Below are 21,288 nucleotides of genomic sequence, written 5' to 3' on the forward strand. Positions count from 1 at the left end.
GCAAAAGTTGGAAAGTGAATAAATGGGTCAATAGTAGGAGGAATACCAAGAAAGATAAGAATAATGTGGGACCTGATGTCTACAATTTATTAACGAAGAATTTCAGAAGATTTTCGCATATTATATTCACTACTGTATGGGGATCAATAGGGGGTGGATTAAGAACTGAATTTATAATGCCAAATAAAATACAAGGTTTATGATGATTATTGGACACAATTTTAGAAAAATACTTAGTATTAAAATAGTTTTTACTGATTTAATGGCTTTCTGGTTAGTTGACAAGGATTAAGTGCCTCAAACGATACCTGTAATCGGTCCTTTTCCCCACTTTCGTTCCGCTTTTCGACATATCTAATAATGTTATTAGATTTCATTGTCAAGAAGTGACAGGCTGCAAGATAAGACCTAATCCAAAGTATGACCCCTTCATGTGTTGGGCAGTTGACTGACTGAACAACATTAAAAGAGTTTATCAGATTTAAAAAGTCATTTGCCAGCGGAGTGTTTGGGCAGTGTTGGATTAAATAGTCTTATCTGTGTCTATGAGCTTTTTGTGGCTAAACCTCATGATATAGTCCATGCAATAATAATACGCATTAGTGGAGTTTAAACCCAACGCCCACATTATTGTTTTCTATATAAACCAGTAGCCGCATAAGCTCAGCAGCTTTGATTTAAGTTAAACAAAAAACCCCAAACACGCAGAGATGTAGCCTGGTGCAACCCGAGTACTGCGACGTCACCGCACTCTGCTTGCCATGGCGACCAGGGAGCTGTGACGTCACACGCTCGCTTTGACATTTTAAATTCTATCATCTTTCTGGGTAACTAGGGGTCATGATCCAGTGCATATCCTGTTTCCTGAAAACACTCGCATAGAGGAAAATTGATCTTATACATTTTTTGTGTCGTCACATAAAACCCCCAAATTTTTTCGATTACACATTATCATCAGATCAAGTCTGGGACTCAGTGGGGGAGGTTCACCCAACCTCAGATTTTTAACTCTCTCAAGTTAGATTTCAAACCCAGAAAGTCAGAGCAATGACACAAACGCTGAGTTAACAACCCAAGATGGTGTTAGTAAATGTAAACAGCAGTTTATACTGAACATTTCGTTTGTCATGCCACCGTGCAACTCTGCACTACACAAAGCACTGACTAATTTTGCTGTATTGCTAGTGATGAATGAATGACTGTACCTTACTAAGACACAAAACAAATACTGTATTTCTTGCTTTTCTGACTGAGTGATGTGATTTTCAATCTATCAGTTGTCCTTAGCGCAACATTTGTGTCATCATGTCATCTGATCTATAACAATATATGTTTTCATGTCAAGTTAAATGTAAGTTGTATTTGTTAAATATATTTTGCTGCATTTCTTTAAAATGTGACACGTTTGAAGTTCACAGAGTGCTCCTATCACTAGAAAACTTTCCCACTTAGTGTAAAAGGAGAAAGAGAGGAAAAGTTACAGAGCTTGAACTTAATACAGGAGACTTCCTTGTTTGATGGCTGTTTGTTTAAAAATGAGCTTTCCACAATAAAATATTTAAACAAAACAAAAAAATCAAAGGAAAGCATCAAGGAAAGCAGAAATAATCATGATCAATTATATCATGAACTTAAAAATGGAACATTGTGTAAAAAAAAAAAAAAAAAAAGGTTTTGTTTTGTTCCTGCCTCCCACATTCTCCTCATTCTCATGTTGGACAACAAACTCATGACGTCTTACAATTAGATGTGTCTGTACGTCCAAAAAAGTGGAGGGCACTCTACATTTACGGCTGCCAGTGGCACCAGGCCAATACTGTTTGACGATGCGATTGCTGATAAAGCCGCAGAATGAACTCTAAAGTGTATACGGCTATAGAAGACTGCAAATGCTTTTTTAAAAATTCCACCAGATCTGAAGAGGTCTGTGTTAATTTGACATCAGATTTCTGTGTATAGTTTATCTAAGTTTAACTTTTATAGAGTTAATTTTCTGAGTTGAGGTGTTTACCAACTCGCCTAAACAGTGGCTAAAACTCACGACAGCAATATACCCGTCCAGTTGATAATATGTAGTTTTAAGTTTTTATCGCTATGGCTGCAAATGATCAAACGCTGTCTTGAATGACTTTTACCACCACAGTCCAGCAGAGGTCAGTATTTACTCAAAGTTTATCACTTCAAAAACAACTGATGCTTTTATGGTTATGTCCAAACAACTTCTTATTACAGTTTTCTGAGGAGAGGCTTAAACTTCACAACTTTGTTAAAGGAGGATTTACATTCATTTGGCTTTATTTGCCAGTTTATAAGAATATAACTGTTAAAAACTGACTGAGCCAGTGTCTTTATATTTTTGAATATTTATTTCTTCGCCATGAAATTTCAAAATCAAAAGAAAAAACAAAACAAAAGATGATCAAAAATACAATATAAACTTCTGAAAATTAATACACAGATTTTTTTTTTTTTTTTAGATTTTCCTTACACAGGGCAAAAAACACTGAGCAAAGACAAAGTCCAGGTGGCTAGTGACTCTGCTTAGTCCTCTTTGCTTTTCCTAGGTCGCAGAATATGGTGTTTCACAAACGATGAGTCTCCCCCCCTGCTTTTATCTCCGATTGTATAACAGTTCACTAGTTAGGCATTTGCCAAAGACGTACAGTACAAAGTGCCCATTAACAAGTCCTGGAGCTAATATCTGTGTTGAAAAAACACAACTGCAATCCAACACTTAGTATACAATATGCAACATCCCACCCGGTTTTGACTCCCCACGAACAGGAGTCATCAGTCTATTGAGACTGATGGTGCGGATGGAAGAGAGACAAGAGTGGCTAACGGGGGAAAAAACAAACCTGGAGAGCAAAATTGTTTTCAATCAATACCAAGTTCCCAGGCGGCAACGATGCAATGGTCGGGAAAGGTCGCCATCCACTGGAAACCCAAAACTGCTGCAGTTAACCAGTTCTAACTAAACATGTAACACCTGTAAAATAAACCCTTTTCTTCTTCACAGAATAGATAAATCTTTTCCTCCATTTGCTATTCACTGGTTTTTGGGGGTTGTTTGCACTCTGAACTACACGGGCGTTTATCATTGCCGTCACGAGAAAAGGAAGTTAAAAAAACAACAACAAAAAAAACACTAATTTAAAAAAAAAACCTAAATCAGCAGGTGGGGAAAGAAAAAAAGTCCGATGATGGCTGAGGTGGCGTCTCTGGATTTAGCAAACAAATTTTTAAAAAACAAAAAAACAAAAACAAAAAAACAACAACTATGTACCCTGGTGAACTGGAGGGGGAGGGTCTTTTGTCCCAGCTGGCAGGGGAAGTTAGTGATGCTGTGCTTCATATGCCTACCACTCTTTCTTTTTCTCATCCATGGACACTCCACCAGGCCCAAGAGCCACCACCAGCAGCAGGCCTCCAATGACTGACGTGGTCTGGAAGAAGTCATACTTGAGGAAGTCGTGCATGGGCTTGTAGGCGGGGATGGTCCAGAAAGCGTTGAAGTAGAAGTTGATAGCCAGAAGCCACACTACGAGGGTCAGTGCTGCTAACTTGGTTTTGAAACCAATGGCCACCAGGATGATGAGAGCTGTCCCCACCATGTTCTGCAGTATCTGTGGAAGAAGGCGAGTTCATATGAAAATCATGAGGATTGCAATCTGTGGTGTAAATCTGAGGGATGAGCCCATGTTATTAAGCATTTACTTAATATTTCTGATTTATTAATATTTATACTACTAGGACAGAGTTTGAAGAACAACAAAAAAAGGCTACAGGACACTTTTAATCTACTTAGAGCAAATCATATATACCACCCTAAAACTTTAAAGTACACCTTGGGCTTTAGTTATTTAAGACTTAATCACAGCCAGTGGTTAACACATTGGCCTCAGTTTGAGACCCCTTGCCTTGGGGGGAGTTACAAAGCAGTGTAGTCTTAGTGTCAGCCCCCAGATAAATGGGACGATTGCATTAGGAAGGGCATCTGGCATAAAATTTGGACCAAATCAAATATGCGGATCCATCCGCTGTGGCAGCCCCTTGAGAAATAAAGGCTTGATTAAACTCTGTTGTGGGCATCGACATACACAGCTGAAGACATGATGGCTGAGTAGTCTTTTCTGTTATACTTAGTCCAGTGCCTGGGTGCATGCATAGTTGGGACATTTTAAAGTAAATTTGATGCGGAGGAGTACAACAAAACAAAACAAGACAGGCTGACAGCTGGACACCCGCACAGACCTTCATCCTTACTGCCTCTGTCAGTGCGCCCCAGGGCAGCTGTGGCTACAATGTAGCTTGCCATCACCAGTGTGTGAATGTGTATGTGAATGGGTGGATGACTGTATGTAGTGTAAAGCACTTTGGGGTCCATAGGGACTAAGTAAAGCGCTATACAAATACAGGCCATTTACCATTACGGTCATATGACAAAATTTACATCACTGTTGCTGGTTCATAAAGTACAGTCAAAGCTTAAGGGAGAAGCTGAAAGTATTGCACAATAGAATAAAACGTTTCTTTAAATCCAGGTGAGAACCCCCTGATTCACATGAAGCACGTAATTAGACTGTGAGACATGAGGAAAATCTGCAATTTGAGGCAATGTTAATGATAACATTAAATCTCAGAAAAAAATAAGTGAAATTAAAGTACAGTGAGTATAAATGCACGCTCTTTCATGACCTCTTTTGCAGCGTGTTGATTACACATTTATGGCATCATGACAATAAAAGCTGAGCAAACAGAGACTGAGTGTTGACTGTGTGACCTTTGAGCAAATCTGAGTTCACCACAAATACCATTCTCTATAGAGGATAATGAACTAAAATGATATGTGACACAAATGTAAATAAAATACCGTACAATTGTGTGCATAATGAATATAATGTTCATTACTGTGTAATATCCGACTATTTGGACACATTTTATTGTGAATCTTTGGTCATATTATTTACAGAAACGTACATGTTACCACTTGTATTTAGTTGATCAATAGTAACGTGTAAAGATTAAGTAAATATCTAGCAGCAATGTTCCCTCTAAGCTGCGCGCGTGCGCAATTGCACACTGCTGGCACGGTCTTTGCACACACACACAAAAGAAAAAATCTAACCTGAATTGAAATTAAAGTAAATACGTTAACAACTCTGTTTTGCAGTGTTAGTCAGTAAGTGACTGGCTGCTCCAGTATAGGAATAGAACGATGCCACCTTATCCCATAGTCTAGCTGATCACGTGATTCACACTCATATATACGCAGCTAATCGACATCGTTGACAGGCTATGACAGCGTCCTTATGTGCCGACACCGGTGTTTTAGCTAGCAAAGCGGCGTGGCTGATGGGGAGTGAAGCCACGTTAATGACAACGTGGACAACCATTGGAGATGTGAGCAGGACAGACAGAACAATTGACGGAAAAAGTGTGGACTTTATACCAGTTTTTAAATTGTGTTGATAGGCCACGTAAAACCAGAGTTATGATAAAAATACATGCAATGTTTGGTTTTCTTCCTGAATACTATCGTTGTTTACATTTACTGCGGGAAGAAACGGTAAAAATGGCATTTTATAAGGAAAACGCTCGAAAGCACTCTCCGCCTGTGAGCAAAACCAAAACCAGAAACCCCCCCCCCCCCCCTCCTATTGGTGGGAAAATGTACCATGTCGACCAATCAAAAAATGATATGGCAACATGGCATTTAGATGTTTAGGGAGGGGGAAGTTTTAGGAGTGACGGCTGTGTTTTGAGACGTTTAGCGCAAATCTTGTGTAGTTAGTGTGTAGTGTAGTCAATAGTTTTGTTGTGTGTGTCAGAACAATGAGGCGACTGCTGAATGTTACAGGTGTTACAGGAGTGATACATCTCCTGTTGTCGGGCCTGCAGGCATCAGGCTGTTGTTCTCCTTTATCTCATAGTGGACAGAAATTATTTTTTGGAGTGGCACAAATCATTTGTGTGGCATCAAATTTGATGCAGAACAGCTGATTGTTCTGTAAATAGTTTGAAATGTTTATTTAAAAAACAACAACAAACAAACAAAAAAAACCAAAAACGCCTTGGCTGCATTTTTAGGTAAACAGCTGCAAAAAAACCCCAAAAAACTTTGTTTGCAAAGCTCAGTAACTTTTTTGAAGTAGTAACTATATAATGAATTGCCCAACATTGGTCATTATGTACTGTGTTTTGCAGACAGAGAGTTACAGGACTCTCTCCCAGACCACAGACTCATAATACAAGTCGGAGCTTTATAACAAAAAAGAAAAAGAAAAGAAAAATAGAAAATTGTGTTTTCAAAATTGGAGTTGAAGTTATTTTTACTTCTAATAGTGTTACCATTCTACACAGGTCATGAACAAGATTTTTTTTTTTCATTGTAAGTGGGCTAAAGCAGTTAATTAAAAGTAGTCTAACATAAATGTAAATGCTGTAATTTGATTATTTTAATAAACCATGTAACTTGGATGGATTTGATGCTGGCGTGACCACAGTGCACACGTCTGCTGTTGCTCACAGTGGTCCAAGGGACCGCTCAGGGAGTTTGTGTGTTCGCTCGGACACATGAAAAATTAGAGGGAACATTGTCTAGCAGTCATTTTAAGATTTCTGATGTGACGTTTAAAACATGGTTTAGATGCAAACCAGTCAGTATGGTTCCTGCATTATTTAGAAATGCATATAAATATAATATGTATCATCTTGATCACCTGTCGTGGTAGTATGACATGAGACTTAATGTATAGTTAATTCAAGGCTATTGCAATAAAACTATTTTTAATGACAGGAAAACCATCTGTATGAAGCGGCTGGAGAACGTATGGGTATTTGATTGTGTCTGAACTCACAGAGAAGAAGCTGGAGTCGAAGTGTAACAGGGTCATGAACATGAGCACCAAGAGTACTCGACCGCCCAGCTGCATGTACTGCTTCGGTGAACTCTCTCCCATGGAGGGGACTCCAGCAAACATGCTTTTTCCTTCTGAACGAGATTCAGCCAGTAGCAGCAGCAGACCACCTCCAAGGGCCAGGTTTCTTGAAGAGGAGAGAGGACAGTTATTTTTGAACAGTGTCCTCAAATGAGCAGAAAAAAGCCATCCCTCTTAACTTGTCAAATGGTGACAATCCGATTGTTGTTTAATTAGCAGGGTAAGGGAACTACTCCATTAACTTATGCCTACTTGTATGGCGAGAATGTTTTTATATTTTATTCTGAATAACACGAATGTTTCAGCTATCAAATTTGACTATTTTTCTGTTAATTATAGAGCTGATTTACTACATTATACTACAACTCTCTCCTGACATGAATTAAATGCCCACAAAATGCATAAACAGACAAACGTGGCACTATATTTAACAGATTTCTCCAGAGACCCATGATTCATCCAGCCTGATGGTGTTTAAATCTAAATCACAGGTCTTCTCCACAGTAATTACGGTAATCCTAAGTGTTGGTGTCTGTTTGGAAACGGTGATGTATTCTGATATAATGCCACTACGAGGAGATTAGACTTTCTATTCCTGCAATCCTACACTATATTTTTTTCCCTTATTGATTAAACTAGTTCTAATTCAAGTTAAATGAAAATGTTATCAGAAGGCACCACAAAAAGCATCCGCTTCTGCTTCATCACTCGTGAGCAAACTTGAATTGAAACAACATGTCAGTAAAAAGTGATGGCTGCTTTTGTTTGAAGTTTGATTTTGTCATGCATGATATTAAAGTTGTGTTTCAGTTCAGCACCTAGTGACACCTACCTCATCAAAAATTTAAGGTCCCATAAAATGCTGTATGCAACCGTCTGGTGGGGAAAAAAACCACAACATTCAGATTAGACACAGTGACATAAAAAGAAAGGAAATATAATACGACTGTTCTCACCTGTAGCGCTATGATCCCAAATAGTCCAAAGCAGGCATACTGTACAAAATTTCTACTGAGGATGAGGACACAACCACCTGTTTGGGCAGGGACAATAAGAAGAGTTAAGCCTTGAATGCTTCTCATATGGTCCGTTCTTCTCTTTACGTTGCAAAATGCAATCATAAACCATAATTTGCAGTGCTTTATCAATAGGATTATATTACATATTTGTGTTAGATTAACTTTGCTGTTAGAAGGGTGAGGCTTAGATGGCTTGGGCATGTGCAGTGGAGGGATAGTGGATATATTACAAAAAGGATGTTAAAGGAAAAGATGAAATCCTCAAGGGAGGGTCAGGATGGATGTAGAGGGTCAGTGTGATAGATAAGGATGTTTGGGATAGTGTGAGGTGGAGGTAGATGAGCAGCAGACAGACAAAATGTGGGACACATACATTTTGCTCACACTGTTTATGACTTCCTGCAAGAGTTGTGTGTGCATGTGCAATTTACAAATAATCCCTGTGAGTCAAGGCCTCAGGCTTATCAAGTGCTCAGTTATGCAAAATTTTTATTTTCATGTGTGATGTCAAAGAGTACAGACATGCTTAATTTGAACACTGCAGGTACACTGCCTGTTAGCACAGAAGCCCCAGTCATCTGCTGCTCAGATCTTCTGTTTGCGAAGGTGCAGCCAATCAAAAGGACAAACTATCGTAAAGGGAGGTGGAAAGAAATGACCTGTGTGGCTGCGCCAAAGCCCAGTATTAAATAAATAAGACTTATACTGAACCAGAAAGCATCCAAACCTACTATAGTACTCTGCAAAAGAAAATAATGCCTAGTTGGAAGCTGCCTAAAATCAAATGCTAAAGCTGTAGTCATGGAGGTCCAGGCTCAGGAGGTACAGCAGGCCTTCCACTCATTGGAAGGTTGGTGGTTCAATCCCTGGCTGGATTTAACCATTATCAGAATTTAAAGACATTGAACTGCAAGTTGCTGAGTCACTGTTAGATATAAAGAACTTAGACAAAAACAAAGTGTTTGTATGAATGGCTCTGAATGGGTGAATGAGACATGATTCAAACACTTTGAGTAGTAGAGTAAAAAAAAAAAAAAAGCACTATACAAGAACGAGTCCATTACTGAGAAACACTCTAGAGAAAAACTATATTCTCTGGCTGGCAAGTAGTTGCTGGCCTTTGCTTTGTGAATTCAGGTCGATTGCCAGGGTGTTGGCGACTGGTCTCTAGGTCTACTTGACTGATGCCTGAAACTAATGCTATCGAAGTAATTCTATCATGATCTTTTTTGCATCATAAAAACGTGTTTTTCTGTTTTTAAGTCAGTCCTCGTTGAATTTGTCCACAATATGTATCAAAGGTCTAGACTCTAGAGGGTTTGATTTAAGCATCTGGTTACTCTAGACTCTAGAGTAACCAGATGCTTAAATCAAACCCTTTCTACAACAGCTACCACAAAAGTGAACATTATAGAGTTCATGAAGGAACATGTTGTGCAGGGGTATTGAAGTTATGCCTAATTAGAATGGTGTACACTGGGAAGTAACAGTTCATGCTGAACAAATACTGTACTGATGCTTCCTGCTTCACTCGTAGTTTCAATACATGAACTAAACTATTTTTATTTATCTCATCAAAGAGCTAACATTAAAGATGTCACCTAGATTTGTTTGGCAATTTTAATTAGGACTGCTCCCGTTTACTCACCGAGCTGTCCGATGAGGTTAAGCAGCACAAAGCATGTAGCGAGAAAGTAGCCACAGTTCCAGGTTGCCTCAATGTAGTCTCGCTGCTCATTCCACTGGAACCACATGCGGATGCCATCTTCGAGGAAGGTGCTGATGAGACACAGACGAGCCAGGTGGGGCAGGTACTGTTTGGTTACCCGCAGGAACTGGGAAAGAGAGGAAAAATGACTGACAAGGTCTGAAGAGGGATGGAAAGAGGTAATTTTGATTATGCTATATTGTATAAATATAATTCAATGTCACCAAGCCTTAAAATCCACTAAAAAGTTCCCTAAAGGCTCTTTAAATAAATATATACTTACCTGCTAACAGTCAAACACACCACTGTGCGGGAGACGCCACTGTCTAATTAGAGCTGCGCAACTAATTGAATTTCATCTGGGAATGGTTATTATAATAAGATAATCAAGACAAAACATTTATTGTGCCACACAAAATTTAGTCCCCTCCAGACTGTGGAAGGCTGGTTGTAATTTTTTTTTTTAAAGATTAGTGTGATAGTATGCCAAAAATCACTAGCAATATTTTTCTATAATCAGCACTCCAAAAAACATTAAATAAAAGATGAAGATGTTACACTCTATATCAGGGTTGGGCAATCAATTATCTCAAGGGGCTATGTGAGAAACTGGGACTGGTTCGAAGCGTCACACAAATAAGCTGAACTCAAGTTTGTTCAATATTAATTTGATCTCTTTATATAAACTGCTACTGGTAAGAGCACATGTTATAGCTGTGGGGATACCCCTGCTCTATATGATGTTCTTGCCTCATTAATCAATCTGGTTGAGCATCTAATAAAACAAAGCTAATCAAACTAACTTCAAAGGTGTGAGAGTCTCATACATGCAAATAGCAGAATTACTGATAGATATTTCAACACAGCACAGCTTTGTTCAACTAAAAAGTATTTCTTCAAAGACAAAATGTGATGAACATTTAAACAAAACACAAATTAAGTAACTGAGGCTCTTCTCTCAAGAAGAATTCATGTACTTCCCAGACACTAGTCACACAGGAGAGCAGAAATGGCCTGCCCTCTGGCCCGCCTATCCAGCAGTCCACATCAGCACAGTCAGATCTCAGCAGCCTATCAGCATCCACCAACTCTCACTCTGACTGCTGTGCGAGACATGAATGGGCCAACTTGGAGCCAATCCTAACAAGCCCAAAGGTTGCTGCAACAGCACAGAAATACACTCTTTCGAAGTGTTAAGTCTGGGTAAAATGCTAGCTCAGTACTCATTAGTGAGGGATGTGCCCCTTGCATTGAGCTTCAGTGAGCCTCCTACAAGGCAAACAAATCAGATGGTGTGTACTTTTCCCATGTAATCTTTCACAGCACTCGTGATGGCCAAATATAAATCAATCAGGCGTTATGAAATTAGGGAACATTTTCTGGGATTTGGACTGAGTTCAGTCAACACGAAGGGTCGTAAACGTATGCAGAACTGGCTCCATGATATTTGATTACTTTGAGCTTCTTTATCTGTGCTCTGCTTTGCAAAAACGTGAGACCAGTAACCTACAGCACAGAGAGCTCAACGTTTTGAAGGAACAAGGAAGATATAAAACCACATACGTGGAGAGGATGGTCCCCAGTGGTTACAAAACAAGGGTCAGGAGGCTACCTGAACGCTTATCTTGGCGTCAGCTCATGCCAAGTTTGTTGTAATCACATGAATATAAATAACAGAAAAGCCAAAGCAAGGTATAGAAGCACAGATGCGGCCGGTGTAATAGAGAAAATATCAGCGGTGCTAAGCACTAAGAGTGCTAACTGAGTAACGTGTTAGGGTTAGCCCACAACTTTGGAGCCATCATAAGTGATTTCACAACAGCAGTCTGGCAACATAATAATGTTAATAACCCGTGTGGCTAGAAGCAAGCCGAATAACTGACACAATGAAGGAACAACCAAATGTGCTCCTGTCACCCAGCTCTTTCTTAGTCAATTTAGCTACCAGTTTCATCTGGTCGGTGTGACTCAATATTGCTATCAAACCCATCCCGACACACATGACAGGCATCTCCAGCATTTGTCACCCAAATTAAAACAAGAGTTGAAGCCGTCGGCAGGAACGCAGAAAGAGTAGCCGACAGACGACAAGAGGAAACGGTTAACTTTATTCTGGACAAACTAGTTAGCAGCTAACCTGCTAGCAGCGGTTAGCAGTGTGAGCTGCTGTGCGGGGAAAAAAATCAAGTTACCTGGTCTGCCACGTCTTCAGCGGTGTTCATAAGATCCTCCTGCCCCATATTCGTGTAATTTTACCAGCTGTAATGTTTAAGGCTCGGCGCAACACGGCTTCGGTGCGTTGGGTTTTTTTTTCCGCAAGCTGTGTTCGCTCTGTTCCTGCCACTGTTAACGTTATTTACTTGAAGATTTCCCGACTGCCTGGACTCAGAGAAAGGCCGCCTCCGCCCCACAATGCCCCGCGATTTGACGAGCGAGACGGAGCGAGCCCCCCTACATGGCACTGCAACCGCGGTGTGCCACGTATACCGATCCGTACGGGGTCCTCCGGGTCGCCGCTGGGCATTGTTTACGGCTGTACACAAGTAAACAAGCGCTGCTTTACAGCCCCAAACCCACCTGATGTTAATATCACTATAACCTGTTAGTTAGACCGTTTCCCTTAGACAGTCATACCTCTGTGCTTTTAAAATTTATTTCTGATAATTAATCTTTTAGAGATATGGTTATAGTTTGTATGTAAACTGTCTAATAGGGTCTGTAAAAAGATAACATATTTAAAATACTACTAATCTATACAATGTAAGCTGAGTTAAACAATTTTATTACACTTAATTTCAACACTAAGCAAAGTTTAAGTAACCGTCAGAGAAATTATATTTAAACCAATTTGTTTAGTAGATAATTAAAAGAAAAATAGTAATATATATTGGGATTTTTTGTTTTATCTTGTTTTCAGATGTTCTGCCGTATTTTCGGTGGCACCCGAACAAACTGATGCAGTTCTGGATATAAATTTGACAGGTCTGTAAAAGACCATTTTAGTTTAGGCATAATCTAGTGGCTTTAAAGGCTATTTAATTATTTTAATAGTGAGATCATACAGTGAGCCGTCATCTCCTGTGAGATATTAACAGTCACGTATGCTAAAGTTGTGGTCAGAGGTTTACATACACTCATGATGAGCATGAATGTCATGGGAAGTTTTGTTTTTGATCTCTTTGAACTATTCTTTACCCAGAGTGGAATTAATGTTTGTACAGCATACATCTTCAATATTTTTCTTTAAACAAAACAAAACAAAACAAAACAAAAAAACAAGAAATGGCTGCACAAGTTTGAATTTATTTGGGATTTTTTTCTACTAAATATACAGGCAGAATACGTACTCCCCAAATAATATTTGGTTAAATGTTCCTTAGCAAGTTTTATCTTATCTGGTAACCATTAACAGGTTCTAACCACTTTTGCTGACACAATTAGACACAATTATTAAGACTTCATTTAAATTGGTTGGTTTCCAGGCAAATGAACAAATGTTTTTGAGTTTGAGTCTTTAGCAAGGCAAATCCAGAACTTTAACGTTAACCTGCTTCATCCATTCAAAAACCAGCTTTGATGTGTGTTAGGGATCGTTGTCCAAATTTCAACTGTTTGGTTTTGAAGTGAAGTTATTTGGAGGTAGTCCTTCATTATTCCATCCACTTTGTGCAATGTACCAGTACCACTGGCCGCAAAACAGCCCCAGAGCACAGTGCTACTATCAACATGCTTGACAGCTGGTACAGTCTTCTTAGTTTTGGAAGCTTCACCTTTACCCCTCTAAAACAAATCTTTGCAGGTTTTTTTGTTAAAGTAGTGACACATTTGAATAAGTTATATTAACATACAGTTGTCTGAACTGATGATCCTCAAATCTGCAGTTGTTTAAAATGGCTTCAGGAGACCGTCCCAACTTGTGTAAATCTACAGCTATCCTTCTTAGACAGTCCCATTGTTCTGAGTATTGGTTAAATCCAGTGAATGTCAAAGAAATCCTCCTTATTCAGATACTACCAGTTTTAGTCCATCATGATCACTAAACAGATGAACCTTTAGTACCACTTATTTCAATACTATCAACTGACTTTATGTATCTAATTGAGCCTGTATGTATACCCCTGTGTGGTATACAGCCCTATGTGGATTAGAGAAAATCCAAAACAAATTCGAACTTGTTTACCCAACTCAAGTCCTCGATGAATATATGTAAACTTCGGACCATGACTTTAGATGTACATGTAAGGTTCAAATTACTTTATTTACACTAAGATTACAGCAGATCAGCCATGCCTTCGACAAATCACAATAGTATCAGCCACTGAACAAAGGCACCATTTAAAGAAACAATCAGTTTCAATCAAGTTCTCTGAATTTTACTGTACGGACAATGGCTGACAGGCAGCTGTCCTGGTGAATGAGATCATATGCAAGAGACTTACGATTATGAATTTTCAACATCTTGGTGATAATACACCTGTGTGGCTCATCGATAACCAGATTCCCAACCTTCAGTACCACAGTACAGAGGGAAATTAACAATAAGACCCCTGATTCTTTGCTGTTAAATTTTGTAAAAACTCTAAAACTAAACTGTACATTAAATGAGATGGATTAAAGCTTATTGTGGTGCTCCATATAGAGCAACAACAGTCCATCATTGGTGAAGCTTATTGCAGCACTAGAACAAGATCTGTTCTCGCTTCCTTAAAAGTCATATAAAAAACTGTGAGCGGAAATGTTTCATTTTCCATCTTTAGCTGCAAATCTGTGTTGAAGAAAAGTTTGCATCCTCAGTGCACAACAACCAGTAAAATCAGATCTCGATGGTCAGATAAATCTCCGTTCTCGTGGAAAAGATGCAGATGTGTTGTGTGTAGTTGCTGAAGTTTGTCGTATGATATCAAGTTGGAAACCTAACAGAATAATTTGAAGCATTTTTTAGGTTAAAAATTGGAGTAAATGTTTTTTTAAAAAAGACAGACAGTTCTTGCAAATTCAAACAGAGTTATATTTTACACTAGTGCAGTTGAATGCAAACCAGAAAACACACCTTATCCAGTCCAAAGGAACTTTTAAACACATTTTCTATGCATCATGTAAATCAGCCTTTGTTGGACCAGTGGAACTCAGGAACCAAAAACATCCTCGCGTAATAGATGTTGAAGGGTCACAGGCTGATTCTGACACAGGAATAACACTCCAAACTAGATGTCGTGGCAGGGTATATAAAAATACTCTTCATATGGGGGTTTGGATTTTACTTTCCATTTTGGGCTTTTCTGTGTTTCTTTTTCATTTTGCTTGATCTCCAGCTGTTATTTCTTTGTTTCTTGTGAAATCCACCACCCTGATCCTGAAAGAGAAAAAGACAAATAGCATAAACAGCATGAAAGTAGACCCATCCTGCCTCAACAGTTCAGGCTGGTGGTGGTGTAGGAAATTTTCTATGCACACTATGGGCCCCATAGGACAAATTAAGTACCACGCTAACCATGTCCACCCCTTTATGACCACAGTGTACCCATCTTCTGATGGCTGATTTCAGCAGGATAACAAACCACGTCACAAAGCTGAAATCATTTTAAACTGGTTTTCTGAACATGACAATGAGTTCACTGTACTCAAACCGCCTCCAAAGTCACCAGATCTCAACCCAACAGAGCATCCTTGGAACTTGGTTGACCAGAACATTCACATCACAAATGTGCAGCAACTATGTGATGCTATCATGTCAAGATGGACCAAAATCACTGAGGAAGGTTTCCGGCACATTGAGAATCTATACCATGAACAATTAAGGCCGTTCCAAAGGCAAAAGGGGAATAAGCTCGGTAAGTGTACCTAATAAAGTGTCAGGCGAATGTATATTATTCCACAGACCTTTTTGCGTTTCTGCACCGCCTGTTTTTCAACCTCCATTTCTTCATCCTCATCTGTCTGAAAGTCATCTTCCTCCTCTTTCCTTCCGTCCTCCATACTTTCTTCTGCTTGGTTTTTCAAAGTGAATATGGAGGCTGTGGACAAATACATGGTGTTACAGAGCAGTAAAACAGGCCCGCTACAAGAGTTTCACTAATCTGTGCCATTATATGTGGATTCAATGGAGAACCAGTCATGTAAAACTCGACAATTATCCTGACTAATATTGGTTCTTCCGATGGACAGTGTGCTTCTCCTGAAATCAGTGGTCAAATGAATCTAATGTGTGTAGATGGGAGATACTGACGGGGGTAGAGGTCGCTCATGCTGTCCTCAGAGTCACTATGACCGTCATCACTGGATGAGGGTTCCCACGTGCTGCTTGAATGCTTGGAAGGGTTTCCTCGACTGCCCTCCTCTTCAGTGTTTCTGGGCCTTTTCTGCGTCAGTCTGGTTGGAATGAATTCAATCCCCTGCTTCACACATTCTTCATCTAGAGAAGGCATAAGGCAGTTGTGTTAGCCATCACATTCACAGTGTAACTATACAACAACCCATACCCTCAGTGTTTTATGCATACTCATATATCAAGTCTGTATTTACTGACATTTTCTCACCTTCTGATTATTTATTTATGTAACAAATGACAGATTGTGGTATTGTTTCCTTCCCGTTATGCAATTTAAACTTTGATTCTTTGCAGAAGAATAGAATTAGCCGAATCTTACTACTGTAAGCTCACCAAAAAATAAATTAAAGAAATTGCCAAATATGTCAGACTACATTGGTCTGAGCAAATTAAGCACGATTGGTATATGCAAAAAAGTGCTAACAAATGAATAAGCTCATCAGATAGCTTTGCTTTCCTTCCTGAGAGATGGCTATCACACAAGAAGTCTGACTGCTGAGATGAGTAACATCCTGAATCTTTACACTACAGGAGAGGTGCACATGGAGAGATAAGTGATGCACTGACATTTAGAGAGGGCTTTCTTGAAGCGTTTTCCGTTGACGTGCCTTAAGACGTGGTGCGGCTGCCGGTTGAGATGCCGAAGGGTCAGCTTACAGAAGAGCTGATTGCTAGAGCACAAACAAAATACATACATTACATCAGAGGATCCACTTTGATCTATATGGCATCACAAAATTACTCAGCTGTAGTTACTAAAATCACTTGTTGGGCAAGCAAACATGTCCTTACGGTTGCTTTGTGCTTGGCACGATGTGCGGCTCATACTGGCTGTAGTTGAACTCTGCTGCAGCACTCAGTTTCTCATATTTCTTCCCCTCAGTGAACTTCTGCAGCTCGGCCAATTTGCAGGGAATCTCGTGGCCATTTAGAGTACATTTGATCTGAAAAAGTACAAAATCGAAGGTATGAATAGGCTGTTTTTATTGGCTTTAATGTTTTGGTCAGCAGAGGTCGGTGGATCAATCCAAATATCGCTAGCATTGATACCAACACTGGTACTGACACGAGTCCAAAATGATCGATACTTTCTTTCTGTCCTCTAAGATCAGTATGTAGCTCATTGTGTTAAATTGATGATAATTCTTATCATAAATCACGACACGCTGTGATAAGCTGCCTTTATAAGTTCCAAGTATCAGCGACACTGGCTCTGTATTAACTTGTTATCTGATCGACACAATAAATGGCAGTATTGCACACCGCTGTTGAGCACTCTTTAGCAATCACAACATCTGAACACCTGGCTCGTGCTAGATCAATTTGCAGGTTAGCATCAGCTCACACGAAGTGCACGTGTGACGTGGAGAAATCTGCTCGCTAACCTTTTTACCGCCTGTGAGCTGAAGAAAGGGGTGATTCAGGAGGAACTCTCTTAGGTCCGCAGGTAACTCATCCATAGTTTAGAAACACTTCAAACCAGCTCGTTCAGCTTGTTGACGAAGACAACGCTTCAACAAGGAAGCTCCCAACACGTGGGCTGACTGCGCAGACTCTGTCGTGTGATCTTGGCGCCATCCAGCGATCAAATCAAGTAAAACCCATCTTACACGAAGTTAGCCATTCACCTCTCTCATTTGGCATCAGGCGATCCTTTTATCGAACCACCGGTGTGATTAAACAAAAGCAGACAATTGTCTGCAAGAAATAATGTCCACGGTCCTTGATATACTCCCTTCCCCTTTTTTTGCTACCTTTAAGAAACTAAACCTTCATCGGCTTAAGTAAGGTGACAACAGAGCCCAGTCAGCTGACTGCCACCATCTGACAGGTCTGAGAGCATTACGGAAGACAGACAGCCCACTCTGCTTGGATTTCATAAAACTACAGAGTAGCCGGCATATGAGCGCATGCGTGAGCTTTGAATTAAAGTTCATAAACCAGTAAAGTAGACACCTGTAAAAGTAAATAAAACTATTTTATAAATCTTCCTAGCATGGCTAGTTTAGCACATTTGTTTTACTCGACTAGTCATTAGAGACTGTGCACAGAGTGAGTCATCTCGCTTTGGAACCAAAACCACGCCCACATTTCTCCCACAATTCCCTGGTTCCGTAAACAAATATCGGAAGCTAGCTGTTTGAGGTGTCGTGCATACTGTGAATTAAAATCTGACGATAGAGCTAAAGTAGAACCCAGACAGCGCTGTTGGTGTTACTTGCAATTACATTACGTTTAGTAATGCTACTGAGCTAGCTGGCTAGCTTAATAGCATAACTGACGATATTTAAGGTTCCTACTGTTTAAGTACACGTGAATATAAATATATATATATAACAATGTCTGGACCAAATGGAGATCCAAACATCTCTCCGGACGATGGTATTATAAACGACGAAGATGATTTCGGCGAAGAAGGTAAAACAACAAAAGCTTTCATTGTAAGTGATGTTAGCAATCATTAGAGCCGCTGGGCCACTCCAGTGATTGTTAGAACAAACGTTTGTTCTAACAATCACTGGAGTGGCCCAGAGTAACTAGTGTACACTAGTTACTTTTTGGTTAATTTTAATTACGTATGCGGGTATTTGTGGGCGTGATTTGGATTTATGTAAAAGTCCATCCTTAAAACTTTTGTATGAATCAATTGGGTAATTAGCAGCCATGTTCAATAAAATGAAGCAACTGTAAAGATTCATGGGCCAAAGTTCCTCCAAAACAATGTAGGACACTGAGAAGGTCATACAGAAAACAGTGACTTCTGCTTAAGAGGTTTCTAAAAACTGTTGAATCATGGGTTGTGCTTAGTGCTTCACAGACCTGCACAGAGTCAGAAAATTTTCAGAAAAGGTGTCACAGTAACTACACTCAACATTCACCTTCATGTAAACATCCATGCCTGACTAAACACCCCCACCAGTGCCTCTTCATGGCGGTTGTGTTGTCAAATAAATATAACTAAAGTGGTTTTCATATTTGCCTCATTTTCAGTTTTCTGTAATAACCTTGGTGATGAATACTGGACTGTTAAATTGCTGGTATGTTATTTTTTATTTAAAAGAAACAAACAAAAGGTAACTGAAGCCAAAAACGGTCAACTTTCATAGCATTATCCTGTCTTTCATTGAAAACAATATAAATTTAATTTATATGATCAAAAACCGTTAAACTCTTTATTCAGTCGTTGCTCTTTAAATTGCCAAACAAAGCAAACTAACCTATGCTGCTCGTCCACAGAGTATTCTGCCATCAACAACATGCTAGATCAGATCAACTCTTACCTCGATGACCTGGAGGAGCGGAACGACGCTCTTAATGGCAAACTGCACGAACTGATGGAGTCAAATCGGCAAGCTCGACTGGAATTCAGAGCCCAGTTGTTGGCCCCCCCAAAGGAGGAGGATGTGGAGGAGCACTGTCCCACAGCAGATGGGGAGTCCTCCTCAACCAGCAAGGAGGACATAAACGAGGATAAAGAAGGCTTGCAAATGAATGACATGAATATTTAGATCAGGAGGTTAAATTAAGGAAAAAGCCGGGATAGAAATATTATGAAAGTTGACTAAACTCCTGAAAGCTGTCATTTGGGCTAGTGACCCTTTATCTTCATAGTCGATGCTCACATCAGCAGGCGTGTGCGATAGATTACATCTCCTCTTTTCCAGAGCTCATTCCGGTTTCTCCTTTGGCAATGTGCCGATGTAACTAACCTCAAACTTCTCATGCAAGCTGGATGTTACATCAACTTCTTTAATTTCACTGCAGACTTTATAAATCTAAAGCCAGATGTGCCGCTTTGTATTGGGAAGAAAAGGCTCAGGATTATGTGGGAGGTCACAATGCTAAGTCCTAAAGCAAGAAAACGACTAAATATATATATTTTTAAAGTTTGTATTAAAACATGGTCTTTGATAAACAAGGTTCAAACTACAGGATCAACCTTAAATCTTTCCAGATTCTGTACCTAAATATTGTTTTGATACAGATGTCATATGAACAACTTCTCAAGCATTTGAGTCAGTCCTTGTTAAACAGAAAGACTCCACTTCCTCAGTTGTTTCATCGCATTATTAGCTTTGCAATTCTTATACCTTCCCAAAAAGTAAATAGGAAGAATCGGACACTCATGTATTATAATGCTTGTTGTGCATCCTAACTGTAAACGCTGTGCTGTGTTCAGTGTCTGTTAAGTGTTTGCTGTAAAATCAAAAAAACGAAACGTTGGAATTATGAGACATTTTTAATATAAATTAAGATGGCTCCCAAACAGAAAACAAACATCCAAAAATACAATAAACTTCCAGCAGTTAGAAAACATCACCAGTTTGTTCATCTCAATTTGTCAGTAGCTGAATAAAAATACAATAAGAAACGTACAGCTTTGTTTGAAGTCATCCTTTACATGCCCTTTTTTGCCTCTCCGTTCTGTTTCGGAGTTTAAAAGCACAGATTAGATCACGTCTCCTTCATTCAGAGAATACAACACTAATCATGTGACAGTCGCTGACGTGACTACAAGGGTTGCTACGTGTGTCAGTCAGTCCTCTGTGGTTGATAATAGGTTTCTCTAAAACACAGGGTGAAATGTTTCCAGAGCAGAGCGCTGGTTATGATGAAGGAAGTGGTGCTTCCTGTTTCACCCTCACCTGTGAGTAACACCTCTGGATAATCTACAGGACTCTTTGCTACATTTTAATTGATAGTTTTGTACTATCGCCCAACTGTGTTTCTACTCTTGGTACAGCAACTAAAATAAAACGATGGTAAACTGGAGTCAAATAAGCAGCAACTTAAAACAATGACATTGGGCTGTGAATGCTTTTAAAAAGGATGAGTGGAAAACAATTGTTTTTATCTAAATGTAGCCTGCGCCATCGATTCTGACCTGGAAGCGACAGCATAGCGTTTAAACTGAAAAACAAGATGTAGACAAAGTGCATGCAGCCTTATGCAAACGAGAAGAATCGTCATTTAGATTAAGTGCCTTACTGCTAGAAGAGAAGCCCTTTATTTTTGGCTGCTGGCGGCCTTTTAAAAATACACATACTCTTCACCAGACTATATTTTGACGACAGTGCTTTCAGTGTCAAGGGAACCACTGCTGACTGCCTTGTTATTTTTGTTGCCCAAAACATAATCAGCAACATCAAATTAAACCCCAAATCCCAGCCATTCATAAAAAAAGAAGATAAAATGCTGTGAACCAGGCTGCGATCAGATCCACGATTCAGCTTTTTTTGTTCGCTCAGTCCATGTGCCACTAAGACCTGTTTGTTTTAAAACAAATGTTGA

The 21,288-nt window shown here is 39.5% G+C and overlaps 3 protein-coding genes across 3 annotated transcripts; 1 reads left to right on the top strand and 2 right to left on the bottom strand.

Moving 5' to 3' along the window:
- Window positions 1–2,347: 2,347 nt before the first annotated feature.
- Window positions 2,348–12,104, bottom strand: surf4 (surfeit 4). Its single transcript, XM_085413964.1, has 6 exons — window positions 11,861–12,104; window positions 9,609–9,795; window positions 7,898–7,974; window positions 7,774–7,817; window positions 6,861–7,047; window positions 2,348–3,626 (listed from the first exon to the last, which is right to left on the bottom strand). The coding sequence occupies exons 1-6, from the start codon at window positions 11,906–11,908 to the stop codon at window positions 3,360–3,362; spliced, it is 810 nt and encodes a 269-aa protein (XP_085270090.1). The 5' UTR covers window positions 11,909–12,104; the 3' UTR covers window positions 2,348–3,359.
- A 1,803-nt stretch (window positions 12,105–13,907) lies between these two features.
- surf2 (surfeit 2) lies at window positions 13,908–17,775 on the bottom strand. Its single transcript, XM_085413965.1, has 6 exons — window positions 17,382–17,775; window positions 16,789–16,940; window positions 16,564–16,667; window positions 15,895–16,080; window positions 15,549–15,682; window positions 13,908–15,021 (listed from the first exon to the last, which is right to left on the bottom strand). Exons 1-6 carry the CDS (start codon window positions 17,454–17,456, stop codon window positions 14,926–14,928), a joined length of 747 nt encoding a protein of 248 aa, XP_085270091.1. The 5' UTR covers window positions 17,457–17,775; the 3' UTR covers window positions 13,908–14,925.
- Window positions 17,776–18,110: 335 nt separating this feature from the next.
- Window positions 18,111–20,372, top strand: bbln (bublin coiled coil protein). Its single transcript, XM_085413967.1, has 2 exons — window positions 18,111–18,414; window positions 19,234–20,372. Exons 1-2 carry the CDS (start codon window positions 18,336–18,338, stop codon window positions 19,503–19,505), a joined length of 351 nt encoding a protein of 116 aa, XP_085270093.1. The 5' UTR covers window positions 18,111–18,335; the 3' UTR covers window positions 19,506–20,372.
- Window positions 20,373–21,288: the final 916 nt, after the last annotated feature.

Source organism: Rhamphochromis longiceps, linkage group LG7 (genome assembly GCF_057381845.1).
Source record: "Rhamphochromis longiceps isolate RC_006_pf linkage group LG7, R_longiceps_female_GT1.1, whole genome shotgun sequence".
Classification (NCBI taxonomy): Eukaryota; Metazoa; Chordata; class Actinopteri; order Cichliformes; family Cichlidae; genus Rhamphochromis; species Rhamphochromis longiceps.

Excerpts from the sequence above, each read along its gene's own strand:
- surf4 (XM_085413964.1), bottom strand. The coding sequence starts at position 11,908 with ATGGGGCAGGAGGATCTTATGAACACCGCTGAAGACGTGGCAGACCAG. Across the intron at positions 9,796-11,860 it reads CTGAAGACGTGGCAGACCAG|TTCCTGCGGGTAACCAAACA; the intron begins GTAACTTGATTT and ends TCTCTTTCCCAG. Across the intron at positions 7,818-7,897 it reads TTGGGATCATAGCGCTACAG|ACGGTTGCATACAGCATTTT; the intron begins GTGAGAACAGTC and ends TTTCCCCACCAG.
- surf2 (XM_085413965.1), bottom strand. The coding sequence starts at position 17,456 with ATGGATGAGTTACCTGCGGACCTAAGAGAGTTCCTCCTGAATCACCCC. Across the intron at positions 16,941-17,381 it reads AGCTCACAGGCGGTAAAAAG|ATCAAATGTACTCTAAATGG; the intron begins GTTAGCGAGCAG and ends GTACTTTTTCAG. Across the intron at positions 16,081-16,563 it reads CAAGAAAGCCCTCTCTAAAT|ATGAAGAATGTGTGAAGCAG; the intron begins GTCAGTGCATCA and ends TGCCTTCTCTAG.
- bbln (XM_085413967.1), top strand. The coding sequence starts at position 18,336 with ATGTCTGGACCAAATGGAGATCCAAACATCTCTCCGGACGATGGTATT. Across the intron at positions 18,415-19,233 it reads AGATGATTTCGGCGAAGAAG|AGTATTCTGCCATCAACAAC; the intron begins GTAAAACAACAA and ends GCTCGTCCACAG.